At 39.2% G+C, this 25,077-nt stretch overlaps 1 protein-coding gene across 1 annotated transcript in view; it reads right to left on the bottom strand.

The window, feature by feature from the left end:
- ctnna2 (catenin (cadherin-associated protein), alpha 2) overlaps positions 1 to 25,077 on the bottom strand; it is a 565,129-nt gene that overhangs the window by 16,527 nt on the left and 523,525 nt on the right. Inside the window, exons 10-13 of the mRNA XM_065265453.2 lie at positions 23,297 to 23,389; positions 21,882 to 22,038; positions 15,092 to 15,292; positions 1,520 to 1,671 (exon numbers count right to left, since the gene is read on the bottom strand). Of these exons, the coding sequence (XP_065121525.1) occupies positions 1,520 to 1,671; positions 15,092 to 15,292; positions 21,882 to 22,038; positions 23,297 to 23,389 (603 nt within the window). The remainder of the gene's footprint in view (positions 1 to 1,519; positions 1,672 to 15,091; positions 15,293 to 21,881; positions 22,039 to 23,296; positions 23,390 to 25,077) is intronic.

Here is a 25,077-nt window from a genome sequence, read left to right as displayed (position 1 = left end):
AAGATATACAGTGTGTGTGTGTGCGTTAGTGTTGTAGTTCTCAAGACCACTTTTTAAAGGTCTTGGTCTCGTCTTGGAATCGACGCATTTTTACTCCGTCTCGTCTCGGTCTCAGACAAAAAGGAATTGGAATTTTATTTCAAGACCGGTCAAAACCACAACTGATGGCATATCACAAATGTATTTTTTATCATTAATTTAATGCAGTTCATTCAGGTTTGGCATATGATGTTGACACGCAAGCACGCGCACACACACAGACAAGAAGTGCCTAAACATATGCATATTCCACATTTTATTTTAAGTGTTTTAATGCAGTGACTTGCACTGGTCTTGGTCTTGACTTGGTCTCGACCTGTCTTGGTCTTGACTTGGTTTCAACCCTTTAAAGTCTTAGTCTTGTCTCGGTCTCGGCCTGTCTTGGTTTTGGTCATGACTTGTTCTCTGTTTAGGTGGTCTTGACTACAACCCTAGTGTGCGTTCTTACACCTGCTTTAGTTTAATACAGGGATTTCTTTTTTTTAAGTACTGTTTTCAAAAGTAAAGCTGCCATCATGTCCTGGTAGATGAACAGTTGCTGAATAGCGACTGTAATAGCTTTTCTAGACAGCATACATGCTCTGCGTGATCTATCTGTGTGAGTCCTTTTATAGGCCGGAGGACTGGGGTTTGGGGAATCAATACATAAATATAAGAAAAAGAAACAAAGAATTATAATTCCTTTCTAATGCATCTTAAAACGCTGCTTGACATTTTTTAATAATAAGCTGTCTAATATTATTTGTAAAAGTGCGTCATAGAAAATATTTGTTACAAAAAAAGACAAATGACTGTTAGTCACTCTAAACCAAACATATCTTAATACACTACATGAATAAAGATTTTGGGACGCATTTCAGTAAGCACAAATCTTAATGCTATTGCACATAATTCTAACAGTTGGGGCAGGGGACCTTTTTTATTCCAACATGACAATGCCACCATTTACAAAGCAAGGTTATAAAAGAAATGATTGATTCAGTCTGTTGTGAAAGAACTTGACTGGTCTCTTAAAGCCCAGATCTGAAGACCTTTGTTATGACTTGCAGGCTCTGAGCCAAACTCTCATCACCCAAACCCAACAATGATTTGTTTACAGGGGCACAGTCATTTCACGCTTTGTTTGTCAGTGGGTTTTGCGAATATTAAACAAAAAAAGTATTAAAAATGAATTTGGACACAAGCTTTAGGAAGGACAGCAACACTACAAAGAATTTGTGCATTTAAAGGGCACCTATTTTATTGCTAACATACAACTTTGCATCATACTCCTCATATCTTAACACATTTGTTTTACAATCATGTATTTGTTAAAACGTTATAGTATTCTTGTGCAAAAGTGCAATGCATATATTGCATTACAGTGTTATATTTTTGATATTGGTTTGTTTTTGTGGATATTTTTCACAAACACACCACCGTTGGTGACGTAAGTGCTGTAACAGCCCAGCATGCGAACAGCCATCTGTCCAGTACTCACCCTTATCATGAGCACCGCTTTCCTGATGTCACGCACCCCATCATAGACAAGGCGAGAGGCGTCGATGAACTCGTTCTCTTCAAATGCCTGCGGAGGGTTGGTGCTAAGAGCCTCGATGGCGACCTCCACCTGCTCTGCAAACCGGGGCATCACTGGAAAAACAATAGGAAATGGAGGTTAAAGAGCAAGAAAGACAGATACATAGTAAAAACATTTCCAAGAAAGGGGAGTACATGCATCCCTCAAAAGCAAGTGCCAAATATGTCACAAAAGTCGCAAGAGGTGAGAAAACCAGAGACAACACTAAGGGGCTAATCATCGGGGGCTGGAACGTTATGCACTTTTTTCTTTGGTGGTCCAACCAGACATTTGTGGGCGCCTGGGCGGAGGTACTGTAAAATTCATTTTATATAAGGAATGTAAGGAAACCAGATTCTTGCCATTAAATATCAATGCTACATTATGTCATTTAAGCAGGTAAGTGTTTTACCTTACAGATTTCAGAACAGCTAAAAGTTACATTATTTGTGTCCTGCCAAAAAAAAAATGCTCTCAGAGGGCTGTTTGTCATTATTATTATTTATTTATTTATTTGCTGTCAGATTGATTGTTGTCACGCTCAACTCCCTGAGATATCTTAGGATAAGCTGAATTCACTCACATGGTGGCATGGAGGCAGGCAGAAACCGATTTCAACAATCATTAACCAGTGACAGCACCAAAGTAATATTACACAACCAATATTTACCAAACCTCGTATCATAACTGTTCCTGGCCAAAAACATTGGGGGCTAGATTTAAATCATTCGGTGCTCGAGGCCTGAATAATTAGTCCTAGCAACGCCCTTGGGCACATCTATTTATGAGGTCTCCATCCTGTCAGTCAGGCCTGAGGACATAGGCAGGATCTGAAGAGGTAGACAGAAAAATGTCACCCTAAAATAATGTGCATAAGGTTCCCTCCTTCTGCCAATTAACCACTTCATTTCACTGAAAACACATGATCGTCAGCGAGCCCAGTCATCGGGACTCTCAAGGTACGCGTGACATCTACTCACCTCAAGCGGGATGACGAAAAAATGACATTCTCTTGCTCTCGCTTTTCCCTCTTTCAGTTCATCCTATATAAAGCCAACAAGCTCTTACACCATCATGTGTTGGCAATAAGAATTATTTTTCTGCTGGACCAGTCATGATTGGCCTAGCCATCTAGCCAGTTTTTTAACTTGCTTGACCCTTAAAAAGTGCCTGAAAAATCCGCTCCCCTTCTCCCTCTCATAATGGGAGATGGAGGGTGTTACTGCGCCGAGTCGAAGTACTCCCAAAAGTGCTGTTCCGCCATACAATATAGTTCCTCTATTAAATCCGCTTAGAAAAGCGCTATGCTTTATTTTGTACCACCAAACTTGCTCGTATAACTACTCGTCTTAAATAGGAAAAACGTTGTTGTGTTTGGTCACTTCTAACTTTATCTCTGATTGGTACCATTGAATGAATGGGGCTAAGCTAAATGCTATCGAAGTGTCGCAGCGCGCCCCAGCGCTTACATGCACGCACACAGATGATAGAGGGATGTATCAACTCTTCTTAGTTAAGGTAATAACATATTTTAATATTGAAAAGGAGTAGACTATTCCTTTAATAATGAAAAGGTTTGTTTTAGTGCTCTCTACAAGCGTACGCTGTACTGACCTTGTTGACTGAATTGGGGAAATTGTAAGCTTTTTCATAAACCAAAATAGAAAAATAAATAGGAAATCCCCAAGGAACCGGTAGCAAAGCAAAGTTTGTAAATGAGATTTTTGATTGAGATTTTGCTGCATTCACAAAAAAAGTTTTGGAATATTTACAACAGGGAACTGACAAAATATCTCCATGAAACAGGATCTTTACATAATATACTAATTATTTTTTTTTTGCATAAATTAAAAATTGATTATTTTAAACCATGCAATGTATTTTCTGCCTTTTCTGCAAATATACCCATGCGACTTAAAGGGATAGTTCACCCAAAAACGAAAATTTTGTCATCATTTACTCACATGTTGTTACAAACCTGTATACATTTCGTTTTTCGGATGAACACAAAGAAAGATATTTTGAGAAATGTTTGTAACCAAACCGTTCGTGGACCCCATTCACTTCCATAGTATAATTTTTTCCTTCTATGGAAGTGAATGGTGTCCACAAACATTTTGGGTGAACTATCCCTTTAATACCGGTCCAGGGTCTCAAATGTTCTGAATTCAGGAAATAATTGTTGTTTTTATCTACCAAAAGCCCTATTCGGACAAGGTTAGTTTTACAGGGGGGCCTCTGAGAAAATCGTGCTTCTCAGAGGTCCTCTGTGTTTTTAATCCCGTCCGAATCTGCCATGTCTGTGTTTTTTCTGACGACCTCCGTAAGAATTCCAGAGCAATTTACCTACTGTTTTTCGCCGAACTCAGAGGTCCTCTGAGAAATGTAATCCCGTCCGGATGCAAATGGCTGTGCTTGCCCTCAATATCTTTTGAAAATGCGGTTCATTTCGTGTTTTGGCCAACGTGATCTGCCGTAAGGTCTTACTATTGCGCGTATATTTTTTTTCCTGAGTCCCATTCATTCAGATATGGATGTTTTTTCCCATTCGGCAAAATAAAATATTTAAATGAAGACAAGCTGAATATCAAACACTGTTAAGACTGGGCACTGTAATATCAGTAACGTTACAAGGTAAGAAACTCTGTTCAAAGTTTTTAAACTGGAACGTTAATTAATAAAGATAATAAATAGTTACTAATCAATATTTCTTAATTTCTTTGAGTTTATTATAAGCAGACAGTTATATAAAACACATAGGCTAACGTTACTTTAGTAGGATTTGTATATTTTATTTTGATTTGTTAAAATTAAATTAATAAATGACATGTTCTGTCATAATTTTACATTTAAAGCAAAATATTAAACATTACAAACACGCGTATCCAGAGCACGTGCTCTTCTGCAACGCCCAAATGCATGAAACAGACTCTCCCATCTCTGGAATAGCCTGAGAATTTTAATCCCGTCCGAATCGGTACATAAAATCACAGATGTCCTGGGGGACACGTTGAAACTCAAACGTTGTTTGGAAAACTAATCCCGTCCGAACAGTGCTAAAGACTTATATTTTTTTGTAGTGGAACGCAAAATCCCAAGGAATGTTTTTAACTTTTTTCTTTCCTTAAAATCAAAGTCAGTAGGGACCATCAGTGATTAATATTCTACAAAATGCATCTTTTGTGTTTTATGAAAGAAGGTCATAGGGGTTTAAAACAACATTAGGGTATGAACATTCATTTGCAGATGAATAGCTGCGAATGGTACAATTATTATGCAACTCTATGACAGCTATAAATTCATAACCACACTTTGTGCTGAAAAACAATGCCATTTGTTGCAAAATTGGTTGGTAATTTTCAACCCATTCATACTGATCCTTCCCAGAGACTAATAAAATCAATCTTTTTGCAAAACATATTTAAAGCAGCACGATTTGCAACAACATTCAGTTTATAACCGAAAACCAAATGTCATAAGATTGTTCGTTGTGACTGTCTCAGTAAGGTCGTCCTCATTGTTAGCAAATGGAGGTTGGGTATGAATAATGTTGACAGACATGAATAAAGTGCAGTCAAAGGTCGCAAAAGGTCGACATTGGTTTGATCTATTTTTCTAATGAGTCATATTCCAGTGTTTACACTTATTAAATGTGTTTGGATCAGACTGGAGCAAAGTGATGAATAAAGACTTTTAAGTAAATTGAATTTTGGTGAAATGTCTATATGAAATGTTAATAGCGTTTAAGAGAACCCAGACAACTCTTTAATAAATGTTCAACTTGAACCTAGACGACACCGGTGCTAAAATAAGTTTGCCGCCTTTAAATGATTTAATGTCTAGCTGCATTGTATTTAACAGGTTCTCGTCTCCTTTGTGCTCCACAGCCCACTGATTCATGCTCAACCTTCGAACCCGACAACGAAACGACCTGTCTGCCCACTCGGTGAAGAACCGATGAAGCACATCAAGAGGTAATATCCAAAGAGCAGAAGTCCTCTAGCGTTTCCATGGCAATGTCACCGGTGGAGTGAAACCGAACTCTGATCTAACGCTGGCATTAAGTCACGCTCGTATCAACGTCCAAGTACACTTGGTGGATGATGAAAAAAGATGGGCACAGTTAAAAGCCCGAAGCACCGTATTTGAGATCGTATTAAAGCCCTGAGCAAGCTCCAAAGTGACGCTCCTGAAATATTCAACAAATGTATCTAGGAGGAGAAAGTCTCTAGATTGTTAAAAGCAAAGAAGTAGGATATTATGACCTGAGATGCACTTCTCTCAGGAGATATCGGGAAGACACTGTGACAGGAAAATTTTACAGTGTTCTTTTCAGCCGTCAAACGGAATCAATTGCGTTCATGATGATAGCTGGTAGGGATCTCTAACAGTCTTGAGATATCTCATGATGGTTTTGATTGCAGGCATCTGACTTTAGATCCATTTAAAAGGCGAACGTGAAGTACACAGATGCTTTTCAGACAGCCACTTCTATTTGCCTTTTTGAATAAACGTGTCCAGAGGGGTTGCGTAATGCCAAAAAGGATGGATTTACATTTTAAATGAACACTTTAAAATAGAAAACTAGGAAAAACATTAAAAAGAAGAAATGTACCTTTCTTTTCTTTTATTTCTTCTTTCTAAACCCGTCTTGCTTTAACACATATTTAATTCATTTTAATCCACTTATTGGAGAGGCGTAAAATGAGCTTTGGGGAATTTTGCAGTGACTTTTAAATAGAAATATTTAAATGTTCTTCAAGCTGTTAATGATTAAAGTTGCAGCTGGTGAGGAGCAATTTTAACTCGAGACCAGTGAGAAATGATGAAAAGGGGCGAAGAAAATCATGTTGGAGGGGATTATTCTCTTACTGTATATTGTTTAACTTCAAATAAACTGAGCGGCCAAATCTGTACTATGGGGCTTTGAGATGTATTTTTGGAAAAATCGCTCGTTGAACAGAAGAATTTTAGAAAAATTTGTGTTCAGCAGACTTCTTATTGATGGATTATATGATATATTGATTAATATCAAGTGTATCAGTATTTATTATGAAATGAAGATATGTGACCCTGTCTGTGATATCCAGGCTATAATCTGATGATTAAGTCTCATGATCTGAGATTAAAAGAAGCACAGTTTGAATTTAACCACTGATGTCATTGTGTGTGTATATATGTACACATTTGATTTAACAGCATATATATGTGTATATATACACACACTAACCTAAAGGATTATTAGGAAGACCTGTTCACTGTTCAATTTTTTATTAAAGTGCCCATCTTATGATTGCTTTTCCACAAGTTATATAGGTGTATGAGTTCCATAAAGCATGTTTCAAAAGTTGTTTGCTCGAAATAGCTTGTAGGAAAAGATTGTTACCCATCTCTAGTAGCCTCTGTTTCAGGGCAGTTCAGATTGTGCCGTTTTGAGCTAGTCTTACATATTTATGAGCTGCTGCTCCTTTGATCACGCCCCACTACTAACGTCATGTGCGCATGCATAGTGATATCGTGAGCAGTACAGACCATACTGTGTTATTATTTTATATATTATTATTATTAACGGTTTATTTTGCCAACAGAAAAATCATGCAGAAAAGTATCACTAATAAGTACACTACAGGAGAAGAAACTCATGACACACAATGATTCCAGAGTAAATTGTGATGTTACGTTAGCAGTCACAACAATAAACTCGTTTTCCCAGGACAATGCTAACATATTCCCATTATAAAACATTTTCAAACGCATTATTTTCGCAAATTACAGAAATTAAGACCCGGCGGGGGATGTATACTGCTTGTGGACCGCGTGCTAATTGCTAGAAGCTAGCGGGAGGTCCGGACCGTAAAGTTATAAGAGGCTCGGGGGTTAGCCTCGTCAGAAAAGCCGGGGCGGTAAGGCCCGGTCTCGGTGTGTCAAACTCATCATGACACACAAAGATTCCAGCGTAAATTGTGATGTAGCAGTCTGAACAATACGCTCGTTTTCCCTGGACAATACTAACATATTCCCGTTATAAACATTTTCAAACGCATTATTTTCGCAAATTACAGAAATTATGACCCGGCGGGGGATGTATACTGCTTGTGGACCGCGTGCTAACTGCTAGAAGCTAGCGGGAGGTCTGGACCGTGTATATATCTATGCGGACCGTAAAGTTATTAGAGGCTCGCCTCGTCAGAAAAGCCGGGGCGTACGGTCTCGGTTAGTTTGGCAAAAAGCTTTTAGCTCTAGCATCATAAATGTAGTATTTTGTGACTGAAGATGACAACATGCAAAATATAACGTGACTTCTTACCTTTTGTGATGAAACAACGCGATCGCGAATCGAATCCAGTCTGTTTCAGATGTGTGAATGATCCATGAAAGTCCAATAAAATACATCCAATTACCATTTTTGTCCACAAATGCTTATAATCCGTGAAATATAGATACATAGTCTGTTGTTTACATCAGATTTCGCATGAAGGTCTTATCGCCTACAATCTGAGGACTGTTTGCGTCGTAACACACTGTATATAAGATTACTCCGGGTTCCAATAACCACGCGTTAAACTTTGTTTTTAAAAGTAGGTGGGAGTATAATCCATAATATCCAAATAGCGCTGTTATTTCCGTGAGACATGATAACAGCACAGAGGGTCTCATTCAAGTGACTGCTCTATGCTCTCTAGCTACCTGGTGGGTGGAGACCTGCGAGTGGGGTGGTGGGCGGGAAAATTCAAACTGAATGTGACGAAACGGTTTGTTACGTCACAACGGAGCTAAGTTTTAACTCGCGCAATCTGAGACTCAAGGCAGAGGACATTCAGAAACCTGTATCTCACTCAAAACAGCATGGGTGGATTTTTTTCCAAGTTTGTATGCGTGTGGGAGCATCAGAGACACAAAATAACACCCCAAAACCCAGAAAAAGTGAGTTTTTCATAATATGGGCACTTCAATGCAATTATCTAATCAAGCAATCACATGGCAGTTGCTTCAATGCATTTAGGGGTGTGGTCCTGGTCAAGACAATCTCCTGAACTCTAAACTGAATGTCAGAATGGGAAAGAGAGGTGATTTAAGCAATTTTGAGTGTGGCATGGTTGTTGGTGCCAGACGGGACGGTCTGAGTATTTCACAATCTGCTCAGTTACAGGGATTGTCACGCACAACCATTTCTAGGGTTTACAAAGAATGGTGTGAAAAGGGAAAAACATCCTGTGGGCGAAAATGCCTTGTTGATGCTAGAGGTCAGAGGAGAATGGGCTAACTGATTCAAGCTGATATTTGACTGAAATAACCACTCGTTACAACCGAGATATGCAGCAAAGCATTCGTGAAGCCACAACACGCACAACCTTGAGGCGGATGAGCTACAACAGCAGAAGACCCCACCGGGTACCACTCATCTCCACTACAAATCGGAAAAAGAGGCTACAATTTGCATGCGCTCAACAAAATTGGACAGTTGAAGATTGAAAAATGTTGCCTAGTCTGTTGAGTCTCGATTTCTGTTGAGACATTCAGATGGAAGAGTCAGAATTTGGCGTAAACTGTATGAGAACATGGATCCATCATGCCTTGTTACCACTGTGCAGGCTGCTGGTGGTGGTGTTATGGTGTGGGGGATGTTTTCTTGTCACACTTTAGGCCCCTTAGTGCCAATTGGGCATCGTTTAAATGCCATGGCCTACCTGAGCATTGTTTCTTACCATGTCCTTCCCTTTATGACGACCATGATGGCTACTTCCAGTAGGATAATGCACCATGTCACAAAGCTCGAATCATTTCAAATTGGTTTCTTGAACATGACAATAAGTTCACTGTACTAAAATGGCCCCCACAGTCACCAGATCTCAACCCAATAGACCATCTTTAGAATGTTGTGGAACGGGAGCTTCGTGCCCTGGATGTGCATCCCACAAATCTCCATCAACTGCAAGGTGCTATCCTTTCAATATGGGCCAACATTTCCAAAGAATGCTTTCAGCACCTTGTTGAATCAATGTCACGTAGAATTAAAGCAGTTCTGAAGGCGAAAGGGCGTCAAACACAGTATTAGTATGGTGTTCCTAATAATCCTTTAGGTGAGTGTGTGTGTATATATATATATATATATATATATATATATAAAATAGTCTTATCACTGATCAACAGTCATTTTTGCGTTTGATGTTATCGATGTCTAAAGCATATGTGAATTGCTTCTGAGCAGTATTTTACTATTGTTGATAGATATTTTTAGCCCTTGTGTCTCTTAGCGTCGTGGGCACTGTGTTAGGATGCAGTGTCACGTTTGAAACAGTCCCAACTTATAAAACCATGTCTCGACAACCCTTGTTTTGGTTTAGAAGGCGAAGGTCAGACTAGCCTAATGGGCTTTAAATGAAATGCATTTTAAACACAATGAGACGTTCCTAATGCTAATCGTTTTTGCGACATGCAAAACACTGCAAATAATTCGAAATGGAGACAGATTTCTTTTATAAACAACGCGGTCACTTTGGTTTAATTTAGAATTTCCCCTCTGGGCTGCTGAAGTACTTTGCATTCCCCTTTCTTCCGGCATTCTGTTTCTTTCATATTTTTCTCAAGACAAAGCATTGGACTCATTGCAGCAGGCAGGCATTAAATAAATCTGTTACTAAATTCTTGTTGTTTCGAATGCACTTTCACTCAATGTCAGCATGGATAATCTTATACTGTGACGTTCTGCGAAAAAAAATTTTGTAGAGGTGATTTGGGTGTATTAAATCATTGTTTTGGCTGTATGAAATCATTGTTTTGGTGCCTGAGCAAACATGGCCTTCACCCTGTCGGCAAGGCAGTGTGTGTGTTTGTGTGTGTTATACAGAGAGCAGCGATTAGGTCGCCATATTTCATCTCTGCATGGTCACTCTTTGGCATAAGCCCTACTCATTCTGCCATACTCCATGACAGTACGGCTACTGCTGTCTTCTACTTGGCACAATTACATTACGGCAATATTTCTCATTTTAAATCTACTGGGGGCCTGGGCATAACCTTAATGATAGGGTAATTTTTTCAGCATGTGGATTACTTTGGATGGGGGAACGGATGGAAAGGACAAAGGGGGAAGTCATCACATATTGCCATTAGACTATTGATTCCTGGGCTCAAGGACAAGAATTCAGTCGTGAGCTCTGTGTGATGAAGGTCTTTTAGTGGTGCGACTTTACGGACTAGCTCAACTTTTGTTATATTAAAAGAAAAGCATTGAGTGCTCCCATTTTTTTGTAACTGCGCGTCGCTCCACATCTGATTTTGTCCGAGCAGGCACGTCTGTGCCTAACTTCTTCATTTACATAGGATTCAGAATTTTTGCATTATAGTTTTATTAAATGTACCACTGGATACAAAATACAATATAAAACTTAACTGTGTTGTTTGTTTAATAAATGTCCAGATTGTTTTATGTTTTTGCTTCCCTGGCACCATTACGTTTGAACAGGGGGGCTATGCCTCCTGTATGGGGGCACACAGTGTCAGTGCCAGTGGGCGTTTAGCAATCACATTGGTATCTTTCAATTTAAATCAATGAAGTCCCGCAATTAAACGTTCCTGGACGCTCTTTACTTCCAATCGACATGTATTAATATGAAAGCCTAATGGATGTACTTTATTTAGTCTACAATAAAGCTGTGCATTGATATGTATTGTATGTATGTATTGTACGCATATGTGTTATATATTTTTAAAAGTCGATTATTTTATGTTTATGCATCAATGTAGAATCGTAATCAGCCCTTATGCATTTTGCCTGGTCACATATGGGGTGAATTCCAATCGGAAGTCATCATCTCTATTCCCTATATTTCCTTCGAAGATCAGAGCTCTTGAATGTGCAGGAAGTTGCCCAATTGTGTCTCATTGTGTGGCCGTTAAAAATACACTTGGAGAATAAAGCAATGAAAATGTCATTTCCCCTTTATCTGCAGTGATCATTTATGCTGCGTCCCCTTCCCGAAGTGCCCTTCAAGGGTGCAAAAACTTAGTTTGGAATTCATCCATGCCCTTTCTATCCAGGCTTGGGAGCTTGGTTTTGTATATTAGGAGGGCTTTTTATTAAACATTTAAGTTAAACATTTGATTCTTAACGTTTTGGAATCCATTTAGCCGATCTCCAGGTCTGGCGCTAGCACTTTTAGCATAGCTTAGCACAATCCATTGAATCTGATTAGACCATTAGCGTAACCAGCATGTTTCAATATTTTTCCTATTTAAAACTTGACTCTTTTGTAGTTACATCGTGTACTAAGACCGACAGAAAATTAAAAAGTTGTTATTTTCTAGGCAGATATGGCTAGGAACTATACTCTCAAAATGGCGTAACAATCAAGGACTTTGCTGCTGTAACATGGCTGCAGCAGGCGTAATGATATTACGCAATGCCCGAAAATAGTCCACTTGGTAACTTTCAATATTGAAATCAATACTAAAGGGGCTAGCGCCAGACCCGAAGATCAGCTGAATGGATTTCAAAATGGTAAGAATCAAATGTTTAACTCTAGGGGAGCTAGAAAATGAGCATATTTAAAAAAAGTGGAATTTTCCTTTAATATATTCTGTGGATGACTACATTTTCATCTATTGTCACATCCGCAATGTTTTTACAGTGGATAGGAGTCTTGTATTACTCCCTCATCACATTTTGTAAACTGTTTTTATGATAATGCATTTGTCATCTATCAGTTAAAGGTGGGGTGCATGATCTCTGAAAACCAATTTTGACATTTGAAATCACCTAAAGAAACACAACCCTACCCCAATAAAATCTGGACCTTCTTTTGATAGATCCGTCCCACACATATGCAACTTAGGCAACGATGTTGGTTAGTAGACACACCCCTTACTGCTAATTGGCTACAAGTGTGTTTTGGTAGTCGCCCCTGACTCCCTTTTCCAAAGTGTTTTTCCAAAAATTATGCACCCCGCCTTTAATGTACTCACCTTTGATGTTCACTCTGCTCTGTGCCGTGGCTGCAGAATCTGAATGAACTTGAAAAGGTACTTAAACAAAGAATAAAAAACAGGCGGAGCTTGAAGCCTACCGTTGTTTTCATGTGAGATTTGAAAGGGACTAAAGCGATCACGAATTCATGCACAGATTGTGAAATAAATCTAATATTTTTATGGGGTCTGGGCAGAATTTCTCAAAAAGCCACAGTGATGCCAATGCTTGGCCATTGCAGGGCGGGCTAAGCCCCCCACGCCCCCCCCCCTGATTCCGGAGCTGTGTGTTTTTGACAGATGCAGTTTAGGAGACTCAAGAGCCTTGTGTTGTTTGTCACAAACAAAGTTCATAAAAATTTATTTCCCTCGTTTAACCACTTAGTAGGCAAACAGTTATTTTTGGACCTTGCTTGTTTATGATGAAGTACGTTATTTTAGAGAACACATTAGGGAGGATTACCAGAGCAACTTTTTTGAACCGTGCTTCAGGCTATGCATTAAGCAAAAGTACCAAACAAGGACTTTTACGTAAAAAGTGATAGACTTCTGCTCGTCCCCCACTGGAACATAACCAAGAAGGTCATGACAATATTACATCATCAGACAGATTAAGTGCCCACCAACCGACCCATCTTTGCCTCTGCGGTTTTGCCACAATTCGCAATTTCACACAATCAGAGTCCTGCGGTGATCTGTGCCTCTGATTATGTAGCAGTCCGATAGCTTCAATGCCTGATTATCTTTACTTTATTCAAATGATAAAGGCAGATGACAGCAAAAAAACATCCATATGAAAACATATTCAGTAATACGTTTCCCCAAACACTACTTTTGGTCAAAATATGTCAAAATGTATCCAAAACCATTTTCCTGTCAAACTCTTTGATTTGAAGGCTGCAGTGAAATCGATGATGGGTCCGGTCCTACCCACATATGGTTCTGATGCCTATAACTGCAAAACATCTGGACTAAGATGTTTTTTGTGTCATTCATCACAATAGCCTAGTGACTTTGCCCGACCCACCTTGTGGCCCACATGTGCTCTGTGCATTGGCTGCAGAATCGGAATGAACTTGAAAAGGCGCTAACACGCAGAAAAAAAGATGGGGCGGAGCTAAAGTCTACCGTCGTTTTCATGTGAGATTTGAAAGGGACTAAAGCAATTACGAATTCATGCACAGATTGTGAAATAAATCAAATATTTGTATGGGGTCTGGGCAGAATTTCTTAGAAAAGCCAAAGTGATGCCAATGCTTGGCCATCCCAGGGCGGGCTAAGCCCCCCATGCTTAGGGCAAAGTTACTTGGCTGTTGTGATGAACTGGACCGAATTTTTGAAAACACCTGCAGTAGAAAACTTTGGACTTCACCTAATACTGCATTTCACTAGGAAAATTGTTTCAAGTTTTAGGCTGAACTGATAAATGTCCAAATTGGGTTACATAATGTAAAAAAAAGTGTTAGAGAAACAGGAAGATAACAAGAAGAATCACAAAAGAATCCATTTAGTCAGACTTCCTCTGACTAGATCCTCTTTCAAACTGTAATAATACGATTACATCTTTAATTTCATAAAAAAATACAATAACAACCCTAAAAGCAGGACTGCGCTATTTCCTTTTCTTTCATATTCTACCTACTCTTCAAAACAAAGCCAGCTGTCAGAACAGTCCAATCTAATGTTTCAGACACAACAAAGTGCCGCCGCCAAAATAATATTTTGAGTGCTCATTTTCCAGCCACCCTCCATTTGTTGACTCCAAACGATTGTGGAAGTGCATTTAAACAAAACAACTACATCAAAACTTGTCAGGTAAGACGTTTCTCACCCCATCTATTCCATCCGCTAGACATTAACACCTGAAAAACCAGGCTTTAATGTTTCCTCATCGGTAAAGCTTTGTCAGATAGCGCCTTGAAAGTGCACAAGGAAACGCTACACACAAATCTGCGCAATACATGCAAAGCTGGTGTGTTTTGGCTCACAGCCGGTCTGTCAGTGTCTAAATCGCCACCTCCTGAAAGCTGGCACTAGATTGCGAAAGGTGGAGACGAAACCAGATGAAAATGAATGAGCGCCAGAGGACAGAACAGGTGGTATCTCCGGTCTGGCCATATTTTCTCCACTTTTTACCTCAGTTTCTTCAATTCCCTTCTTCCAAGAGCTTCCTGCTCTCATGTCTCCATCTGTCTCCTTCTCCACTTGAGTTCATGCCTTGGTGAGCATGGAGATCAAGACCCGAGACAGAGAGGTCTGGTGTTATCCGAACAAGACACAGTAGACTCCTTATCATTGTATAGATTTTGTGTGTTTGTATTTTCGAATCACAATTTGCAGTTCCAACTTTCATGTGGTTATTTAAATAAAGTTCATGCATTTGGCACACGCTTTTATCCAAAGCGACCTACATTCAAGATATACTGTACATTTTATCTGTGTGTCTGTGATCCATGGGGATCGAACCCATGACACACAGTGCAGATGTTTTATGCTATATAAATTGAGATGTTTCATCCATGTTCTTACCAGTCTCCGAGAGGAGTTTGATTGACTCGAGAACACGCTCGGTGTAGACGCCAGGTTCGTAGTTCTCCATCTCGGCATTAATAATGTGTACCACACGGGCAGCTCTGCCCCTGATCGCCCCCGCCGTCCTGTCCAGTGTGTCCACATCGCCCTCCTGCAGGGCGATCACACACTTATTCACATCCTCCAGAATGTGGTTCTCTGTGGGAAAGAGAGAGAGCAGGAAGAGAGAGGTAAGTTTATACCGACACCCACTGCATCTTACCGCCTACTTTCCTACTATATAGTAACACGGTATGTGACAAAAGAAGTATGGATAAATTGACAATAAACCTAAAAGTGTCGATGCAATGAATCCAGATGGTTTTAACCCAGTGTTGAGACAAATATAAACATTTTCTGGTTCATTTTGAGATACTTATATGTATCTTTGAGGAACCAATAAGCTCTCTTTGGTACCAATACAGACCTCTGAGGTACTAATAACCCTAACCCTAATATTTTTTAACTCTTTCCCCGCAATTGACGATTTAACTTGTGAATTAAGAGAAAACACTTCCCTGCCAGTGATGAGTATTTACGGCTTTCTGCAATACCGCTATTATCCACCAGGTAATAGAGTTTTTCAAGTGAAAGAGAAAGTATGCATCTGATCTCTATCAAAAGTCCTTCACAAAAAATGGAATTATCTCAGCTTTTTGCTCAAAATTTTGTGTTTTTGAAGAAACCTACCCATATTTGAGAGGTGATAAGAAGAGAACCATTGAAGGTAGGATGAAAAGTTTTTTTTGTTTGTTTGAAAGCACAGGGTCTGTTCTTTCATTTGATATATTGTATGTTTATATATTTAAAGACGAACATTTTCTTTAAGGCATTAAACTTTTGTGAAAATCATGAAAAATGTTGGCGCTGACTGGTAACTTTTTTTAAAACGCTGCCGGGGAAAGAGTTAAACGCTACAGCTCAAATGGCAGATGGAGTATATTTTTTGACCATTTTTTTCTGACAGTTTAGGTCACATACAGTAATAATGACAACTTTTTAAGCTTGTTAAGTATTTAAAAGTAAGTACCAACTCAAGAAAATATGTGATTTTGAATGCAACTCTTGTTTTTATCCATCATGTCCTGGCAGCTGCATTGCGATGAGACTGACACTCCTTATCATATTTCATTTTTTATCTGTCTCCCAAAATGACTATTTAGTTGTCTAAAACTTTTTTTAATTAGACTAAAATTATGGCGTGCACCTTAAATAATTCAATGTATTTTTGGCCTTTTGCCACTTTTTATTTCGAGTGAGGAGGAGAGGATCAATAAATGCCACAAGCGCCAGACGTGAATGCCAGATTTGAACCCAAATCACCCGTGAGTCTTCCATGCCTCCGACAGTCCTCTAGAAGGTTAATGTAATCTAAAAGATCACAGACCAGCGTTTTTCAAAATGTTTTCAACACGCAGGAGGACCTCATTAAAAAGCCTGCGACCAGAACCTTGACATGGTTTTTAATGACTGTTATTTGTATCGTGTCCTGATAAGATCTTTAAGTAGCTTTGAAGAAATGCTTTACCTTCCCTGGCAACAGATCAAAAGAGCAATGCCTAAAATTGATTTATTAAGATTCAGAATGTGTTTTTGAAGATCAGGAAACGGCCTTGCATAAAGGCTTTAAATATGGAAAACAACATGTTTAAGATTCGTATGTGCTGCAGTGTAGTGTATACAGTTACATTATAACATTTAACTCTTTCACAGCCAGCGTTTTTTTTTTTTAAAGTTGCCAGCCAGCGCCAGCGTTTTCTTCTTTAAATAAATAAACATACAAAATACCAAATGAAAGAACAGATCCTATGCTTTCAAACAAAAAACCGTTTCATCCTACCTTCAGTGGTTCTTTTGTAATCAGCTTTTGAATATGGGTAGGTTTCTGCAAAAACACCACATTTTGAGCAAAAAGCAGAGATAATTCCATTTTTGTGACGGACTTTTCATAGAGATCCCATTCAGAGCGATCTTTAAAACAATCATGGACATGCAGCTGCTTGCCATAGGGCAATACTTCCGGGTTTAAAAAGTTGTGGAAGGGTAATATAATAGTGGTAATAGTGGTATGAAAGACTGAAAATCTCGTCATTGGCGGGGAAGTGTTTTCTCTTGATTGACGAGATATCTCGTCAATGGCGGCGAAAGAGTTAAAAAATAATTTATGTATAATAATTCTCAGAAATAGTTAATTTTTAACTCTTTTCCCGCCATTGACGAGTTAACTCACCAATTAAGAGAAAACGCTTCCCTGCCAATGACGAGTATTTCCGGCAATCCGTAACACCGCAACTTATAAAACCCGGAAGTATCATCCTAGGGCAAACAGCTATATGTCCGTGTAAGTTTTGAGGATCGCTCAAAATCTGATCTCTATGAAAAGTCAAAAATGAAATATCTCAGCTTTTTGCTCAAAATTTTGTGTTTTTTGAAGAAACCTACCCATATGTGAAAGGTGATCAAAAGATAACTAATGAAAGTAGGATGAACATTTTATGTTTATATATTAAAAGAAGAACATTTCTGGAAGGCATTAAACTTTAGTGAAAATCATAAAAAATAAATGCTGGCGGTGACTGGTGACTTTTTTTAAATGCTGGCGGCAAAGAGTTAAATTTATTTTTCTGTTAAAAGTTTTGTTAAAAATAAGATCAATTATACACATAAAAGTGGATTTTACAAGCACATGTTGTTCTTCATGAGTTTACAGGGAAATAACTTAAATGCAATGCCTACACCAAAATGTGGACACCTGGTGGCTTGAATACCAGCATAGCCTGCTGCCTTATTTCATACAGCCCACACACTGTAGATCGGTCAGTAAGACAAAGGTCCACAACAACCTGCTTTTTATTCATGCATTTCGTGTAATACCTGCCATTAAATTTCTGCCATCATAAAAAATATGCAGTGATAATGGTAGTAAGGAACCAGACAGACTGTACCCACTTCAGTCAGCAAAACGTATTACGAAAGAGAAGTTAATGATAGATAGAGCCGGTTTCTGGATTAATGGGATGTCTGAACTGGCGTGTCTTCTAGAAATGAAAGAATTCAATATGTGCAGTAATTACATGATGAAACACTTACATTAAACAAACCTTGTTCATCAGCAGAATTTGCTGGGATATTAAGGAAAACCTTTATATGTCAGAGAACGTACACTCAGCATGGAAAACGCAGGGGGGAAAATTGAGCTTAACGCAGTAACAAATGAAAGCGCTATATGAACAGTGATCACTTCTATTATAACAATGAAACCTTTATCATTACTATTTTTTTTCTATTTGCATTCATGCATAAATAGCACCATAATCTCGTAATCATAGGGGAACCACTTTAAGTGTCATATGGTGCTATTTAGAACCATAAGTGTTGCTATAGTCATGCTATAGCACGCTAATGGTTCTACATGGGTGCTATGTAGCACTTAAAGATGTTTACTGGTCTCGTAATCATGGGGGAACCACTTTAAGTGCTATTTAGCACCATTTCTTGCACCATTTTAGCACCAGTGTATGTCAGACACGTATCCAAAGTTGCAATTTATTTAGGCTTGTATTTGCTTATGAATTCCCTGAGATTCAAGTCTATAACATGCAATGCTGGTGCCACGTTCTACCAGTTAAGTTACAGGAAAGCCATTTCCAGCATCAATTCTCTTTAGGTTTGAGTCCAATGGTCAAGGGGTCTTTTATAAAGAAGTTAAAGCATCCAGCTCAAATTGTCAAACTACGTAGAAAATCACATTTAGGATAGATAATACAAAATATCTTTTTTTTCATTGCACATCAGAACGACTTAAAATCATCGACGAAATGCAATGAAGAGTAAACAAGCTTGGGGAACCAAGACTGGTCATTTATGTTGAATTATAAGACTAGACATAGCTCTATCCAATGTTCTCTATGTTGAAGTACAATAGACATTCCAATTCAGGATAATGGGATTCTGATGATGGAGACAGCTGCCATTTCAGTGTCCATTATGAAGTAAATTAGTAAGAGGAAACAACAGCCATCACTACGTTCTACCGCTGCACTCCCATCGGTGCGCTTTATAGTTCTGACGTCAACGGAAAGTTGAAGGACGTTCAAATTATTGAGAAAAGTGTGCTTTAAAACCTAATAAAGCCGTAAAAGCCTTAAAATTTAATACTGTAGATCCCAAATTGTGGCTTGATATTCTGCTCCCCGCTGTGCAGTAAGTGCAGAAGCTCGGCGGTGGTCTCAAAAGAACAGAACTGGCTGCGGTTCACTTGATTTCTGAACACAGATTCCTGGCCAGGACTACATGCCGCAGTGACAACTGAAAAACACGATTTAAAGACCCCAAGCAGCATTCTGTATTTAATGTAACAATAGTTAAGTTCGTAATGTGCTGTGTTTGTGATGTATTTGATAGCTCCTTTGTTAGATATTAGAGGGAATGAAACATTTTAGACAGTTAAGCCATACTTAAAAATGAATGCCAGTGCATTAGATTTGTAAACCCTGGTGTCCTATGTGCTTAAATATAACTGCATTGTTTTCGGTAAATTACAAATTCGTTTATACCGACTACTTGGTGTAGTACTGTTTACCACAATACACAGTTTAAACCTATTTTTGGGAGTTAAACTCATCAAAGTACTTTTATAAGAGCACTGTTTCCAATGCTGCTCATTGGCTAATTGGCCAAAGCAGACATTTTGATTAACATTGGCCATTTGCGGCTCATTTGCTATCAAATGGGCAGCCCAATGGTAACCTCCGAAATAACCCCATGTGACAGTCACATTAAGCGCTAACAGGTTTCTCCTGCTAACTTTCAGTAATGCTTCGAGTTTATTGTTTTCCAGCCAATTCAATTGAAAGTATTTAGCAAGATCAGCACTTTTTAATTGTAGACCTGAGTCTGTTTCAACTGGTTAAATTAAATAGTTAAGTTCATTTTTTGTAATGCAACATTAGGTAAATGTGATTACACTGATTTGTCAGTGTTACCAAATTACTTTAAATAACCAGTGGAGGTTAAAACAATAATGCAGCGTTATCTTTTGGCAAAGCTGCTCTAATACTGGATTCTAACTCTATGTATCCACTCATCCATCAATCTCTCAGCATTTACATACACTCTAATGGTGCTTTTCCATTGCATAGTACCCCATGGTTAGGTTTGGGTCAGGTCGGGTCAGCTCACCTCACCTCACTTTGGCTTGGTTAGCTTTTCCATCGAGTTTAGAAACACTTCGAAGTGTGGGGATTAAAGGTGTGTCGTTATATTTGCGCTGCCTACTGCTGTGACATCATACAAATGAGAGCATCGTTGTACATTCCCATACATTCATTTATTACTCAGTCTGCCACAAAATTAAAATTGACCACCACAGTAGATGTTTGCACATCGCGTTTATCACTACATCTGTCTCACATCACATGACAGTTTCTGTACAAACACCGTGGTGTCAGTCGACGCGCTCCACTGAGCCTCATTTAATTTTCATTTAAGCATAATGCGAACATGAGCGTCGCGAATGTGCGGCCACAAACTGCAAGTCTGTAAAAATTGGTATGGTGTTTCTAATTCTCAACCTGTGGATGGTTTTCATCGCTAAAAGGGAGTTTGGAAACTTATAGCAGAGCACAGACGGCAACATGTTTGCTCGAGACAGCGCAAGCTAGCACGAAGGTAAAGTAATCTTTTACATTATAGCAATGACGCTGGTACTGACGATTCTCTCAGATCAGTCAGTGATCTACAGTGTTTCGCGTCACGTTTTGGTATCAGCTCGGGTCGCTTGGAACCCCGACCCAGGTGGTACTAAAAAAAGTATCGGGTACTACGTACTGCACCCAGTGGAAAAGCTCACAAAAGTAAGCTGACCCAAACCAAACCGTGGGGTACTATGCAATGGAAAAGCGGCAAAAAGGGGGTAGCACACCAGACGAGAAGCGCAGTTAGGACAACTTGGAGCGATCGTATTCCGGAAGTGCACATTAAATAGCGCGAGCTTAGTCAAATAGCGTCTACTTCAAAATCTAAAATACACATTAGCAGCCAATGTTAATCGCTAATGATTTGGGACAAATATGATGTTATTTAATGTTAAACTATGTGAGTGGCGCGACAGGGATTTGAGCAGCGTCCAGAGTCACAGCAGACAGATGCCGCCGGTGTGCGTACATTCATTGAAAATAATATGTTCTGTTTTAAGATACATGGCGCGATGTGGCGCTTCTCATCTGGTGTGCAACCCCCTTAAAAATGCTGACTTTCTTTCAACCATTGGGTCAAAAAGTGACGAGCGAAAAGGGGGGCCTGGAGATGGTGCCAGGGGGGCCCCACTTTTATGACATTTTATAAAATACATTTATTTATCATGAATCTGTGTAATTAAACATAAAAAATAAGGCTACTAACCAACAGCACTACTTTGTATAACTTAATATGTTTTGTTTAATTAAAATGTTAAATTTTAGAACAGTTTTTTATCATAAATTGTTTTTTTTTGGGGGGGGGCAAAGGAATTCACCGTACACAGGGGGGGCAAAAGTTTGAGAACCACTGATTTAACCTATGCTAGGTTGTTTTTACCCGAAATGCTGTATTGTTGGGTCAAATATAAACATTTTCTGGGTTAATTTACCCCAAAGGCTGGACTCGTCCCTTTTTGACCCAACGCTGAGTTGAAAATAACCCAGCATTTTTGTCAAAATATATCCAATGGGGTGTAATTGACAGTGTTGCAAAACCAGCAATACAATACCCGAAACAGACAGGAAGTCATCTACGGAAGTGATGTCATCTACAGCTTCAGTCAGGATACGCACTTGCTTCTCCCACTGGTCCTTAAACACATCCATGTTGTCCTGGGCCACCTTGCTTTGAGGGCGGGCGGCCAAGGTTAGGGCTGCATTGATTACCTGCGAAGAAAACAATATGATTTTCACTTTTCTTTGAACATTCATAGTTTTCTGAAAGTCTCCAAAACAAGAAAGCAATCAAAGACTTGACTCTGATAAATGTCACAACACAAGAGTGAAACCAACTCGGTTTTTAATAACCAGAACTCCAAGACATTTTATAAATTGTGTGCACATGTTCAACACACAAACAGCATGCGTAAACCAGAAAACAGCTGGACGGTACCATGCAGTATTAAAATTTAGCAGAGAAGTGTGTGTGGTTTCTTTTTTTATGGCGGGGGGATGAGATGTTTCACAAAACGTTTAAAATTTGTGCGGATTTATGTCTTTGTGAAGTTGTTGGAGACCAATGCATCTTTGACAAATGCGTATCCTTTACGTTGTTTAGACGGAGCAACCTTGAGCTACACGTAATTACTGGCAGAGTTTTCCAGCGGAAGATGTACTTTATCAGGAGACCTTCGGTAAAAATGTTACTTGAATCCTAATACCTCGCTTTCCTGCTTCAAAACTCAAATCACTACAACATATGAAAGTCTTGCTGGATTTCAGTCTGAACAAAGCATTACAGTAAATCTCTTTCTTTATACCCTTACGTCTTTGTAAAGCATCTTTTGTTTGCTGGCATCTGTGGTTGGATGTATGATAACTTAAGTATGGTTCAATCACAACAGCATTCAAAGTCGACATTTACCTTTACCAGATGCTTTTATCCAAAGCCACTTTCAGTGCATTCAATCTACACATTTCTTTTATTAGTATGCATGCCTCCTGCGATCAAACATGTGACATTTAGATTGCTAACCCAATGCTCTACCAATTGGGCACATGAATAATATACATTCCTGCTCTTATTGTGAGCCCTGTCAGTACAAATTATTTCAAAAACACAGGCATGTTTATCTGTAATCTTTCATGAAAATGTAATAAGTGGCTCTGACTTTTTTCACTCGACCCCAACATCCATTGATCCAATCGATAAAATCAACTTCTACTTATTCACCCAAAGATTTCACATTACGAAAGCAAAAAGTGGATGTCGACAGGTGAAAAAAATCTATGCGTGTCAACATTTTGAAGTTAAAATCTGAAATCTAAAGCTCAACACAATCGCCAGAGGCGTTTACAAAATGTTTACGCTCTAAGCAAAGGTTTCCTTCGGCTGGCACCGCATAAACCCGATCTGAACCGCTGTAAGAGGCATTCGAAAATAAACACAGACAGTGAATGGATGGCAAAGTTTTGAAGCTTTTACCTGAGGACACAGACTATCGATCTGCGTAGCAGCCATGCGCACCAACTTCACTCCCTCCTCATTGTTGGAGATGGAACAGGCAAGGTTAGCCACCTGAAAGACAGAGAGAGACGTTACAATGCCTTGATCATTTTATCTACTTTACTGTTCTGGGTACCATACTTATGCAAATTAGGCATTTAAGATTAAAATTTAGCCACGTGATGCTCCTGAACAATGTGCACACACATACGCATTAATACACAAACACGCAGTCCTTTTCTGCTGCTCATGTTCATCGCTATCAGAGCTGTGGATAAGGATTTAATGCTTGGCTTGACAATGTCAGGGCAAAATATGTACAGAGGGTTAGGGCTCATTCAAGTGTTAGATTGGTATTTGTCATTTCTCAGCGTGACGAACATGATTTGCAGGCACCGGCTCGTCCCCCAACCATCCTGCTCTCGGCCTCACGACTATTTTAAAAATAGTAGCTATTTGAAAAATTGACATAACACAAACTGTAATTTAAAATTTTGCCGGCAATCTTTTGGACACGCTGCTCTTTCCTGTTCTTCAGTAGAGCAATAAGGGTGAAGATCCATTCACGCGGGCTATAGTAACTCCTATTGCGCGCGCAATTACCCCAAAAATGTCAGTGGACACACGGGAAGTGGCCCTAATTAGAGGTTGCGATGTTCTTGTTATTCACTTTAAATAAAATAATGGGATTACCTAACCATACCGAAGCAGTGTGGTGGGATGGTGTGCAGGACTCATTACTAAAGTTCATGTGGATGTGTAAATCATTAGGGGAGTTTATGGAAAAGCAAACATGAGAAATAAATAAATAAATGAAACCATGAACAAATATAATTAAGCAAGCAGATGGACTTTCTACGCGAAATGCCTCCTTGTCTCATTTACGTCCGCTTGTAGCCCTCAGGTTACCCGTCATGCGTTACGTCTGGCACTGCCGAATCGGTGTGAAAAAAAAAGGTATTTTTCATCTAACCGCTTGCTTTCATTGACAGAAGCTAACCAGATACGACTCTAAAAGCCTTCCATCTCGCCAAACCCTCATCTGAGTCATCACTTCCGACAGAAAAAAACTAAATATCGCTTATAATTCAGTGACACGTCGAACCTCGATAAAAGGTGCTAATAGGTGTGTCAATCCCCTTTAGAGAACAATCCAGATTTGGTTTTACACCACCTCGTGCCCTTGTGGGGTTAAATCAGATTACACAGCAGTCATGGAACTAAGGATTTTGGGATTTTGATGGCACTAAAGTGACATATGCCTGCTGGCAGCCACAATACAAGTGAAGCCATATCAGCTGGCTTCCCATTTTTTAAGGTAAATCGAGGCAAATCAAATCTGTGTTAGAAGATTCTCGCTGAGGGCCTTTTTCTCCTGTTTACCCCTGACAGCTCTGAATGCTTTGATAGATCGCTCTCGCTTGCAAGTGTGTGAATGCATGCGCACGTGTTCTGCTGTGCTAGTAAAATAAACTGAGGTTTATAAGAGTTGCATGCGATGCAGGGAAAGGCTGTGTGGTTTAGCGTAGGGCATGCGTGCATGAAAGCAGGGGTGGGCGAAAAAATCGATTCACTGTTCTGAATCGATTCACAAAAAAATCACCATAAATGTATTTACTCAGGAACCACAATCGCAGGACACAATACATCACATGGAAAGTTAATTATTCTCATGCGCATCCAGAGTAAACAAGGCGTGGTGACTGACAACAACCACAACAAGTTTGTAGTCGCTATTAAGTGGCATTTTATTTACACAG

The sequence above is a fragment of the Paramisgurnus dabryanus genome, chromosome 4 (genome assembly GCF_030506205.2).
Source record: "Paramisgurnus dabryanus chromosome 4, PD_genome_1.1, whole genome shotgun sequence".
Taxonomy (NCBI): Eukaryota; Metazoa; Chordata; class Actinopteri; order Cypriniformes; family Cobitidae; genus Paramisgurnus; species Paramisgurnus dabryanus.
The sequence above is the reverse complement of the archived record's forward strand: the minus strand, read 5'-3'. Positions and strand labels throughout refer to the sequence as shown.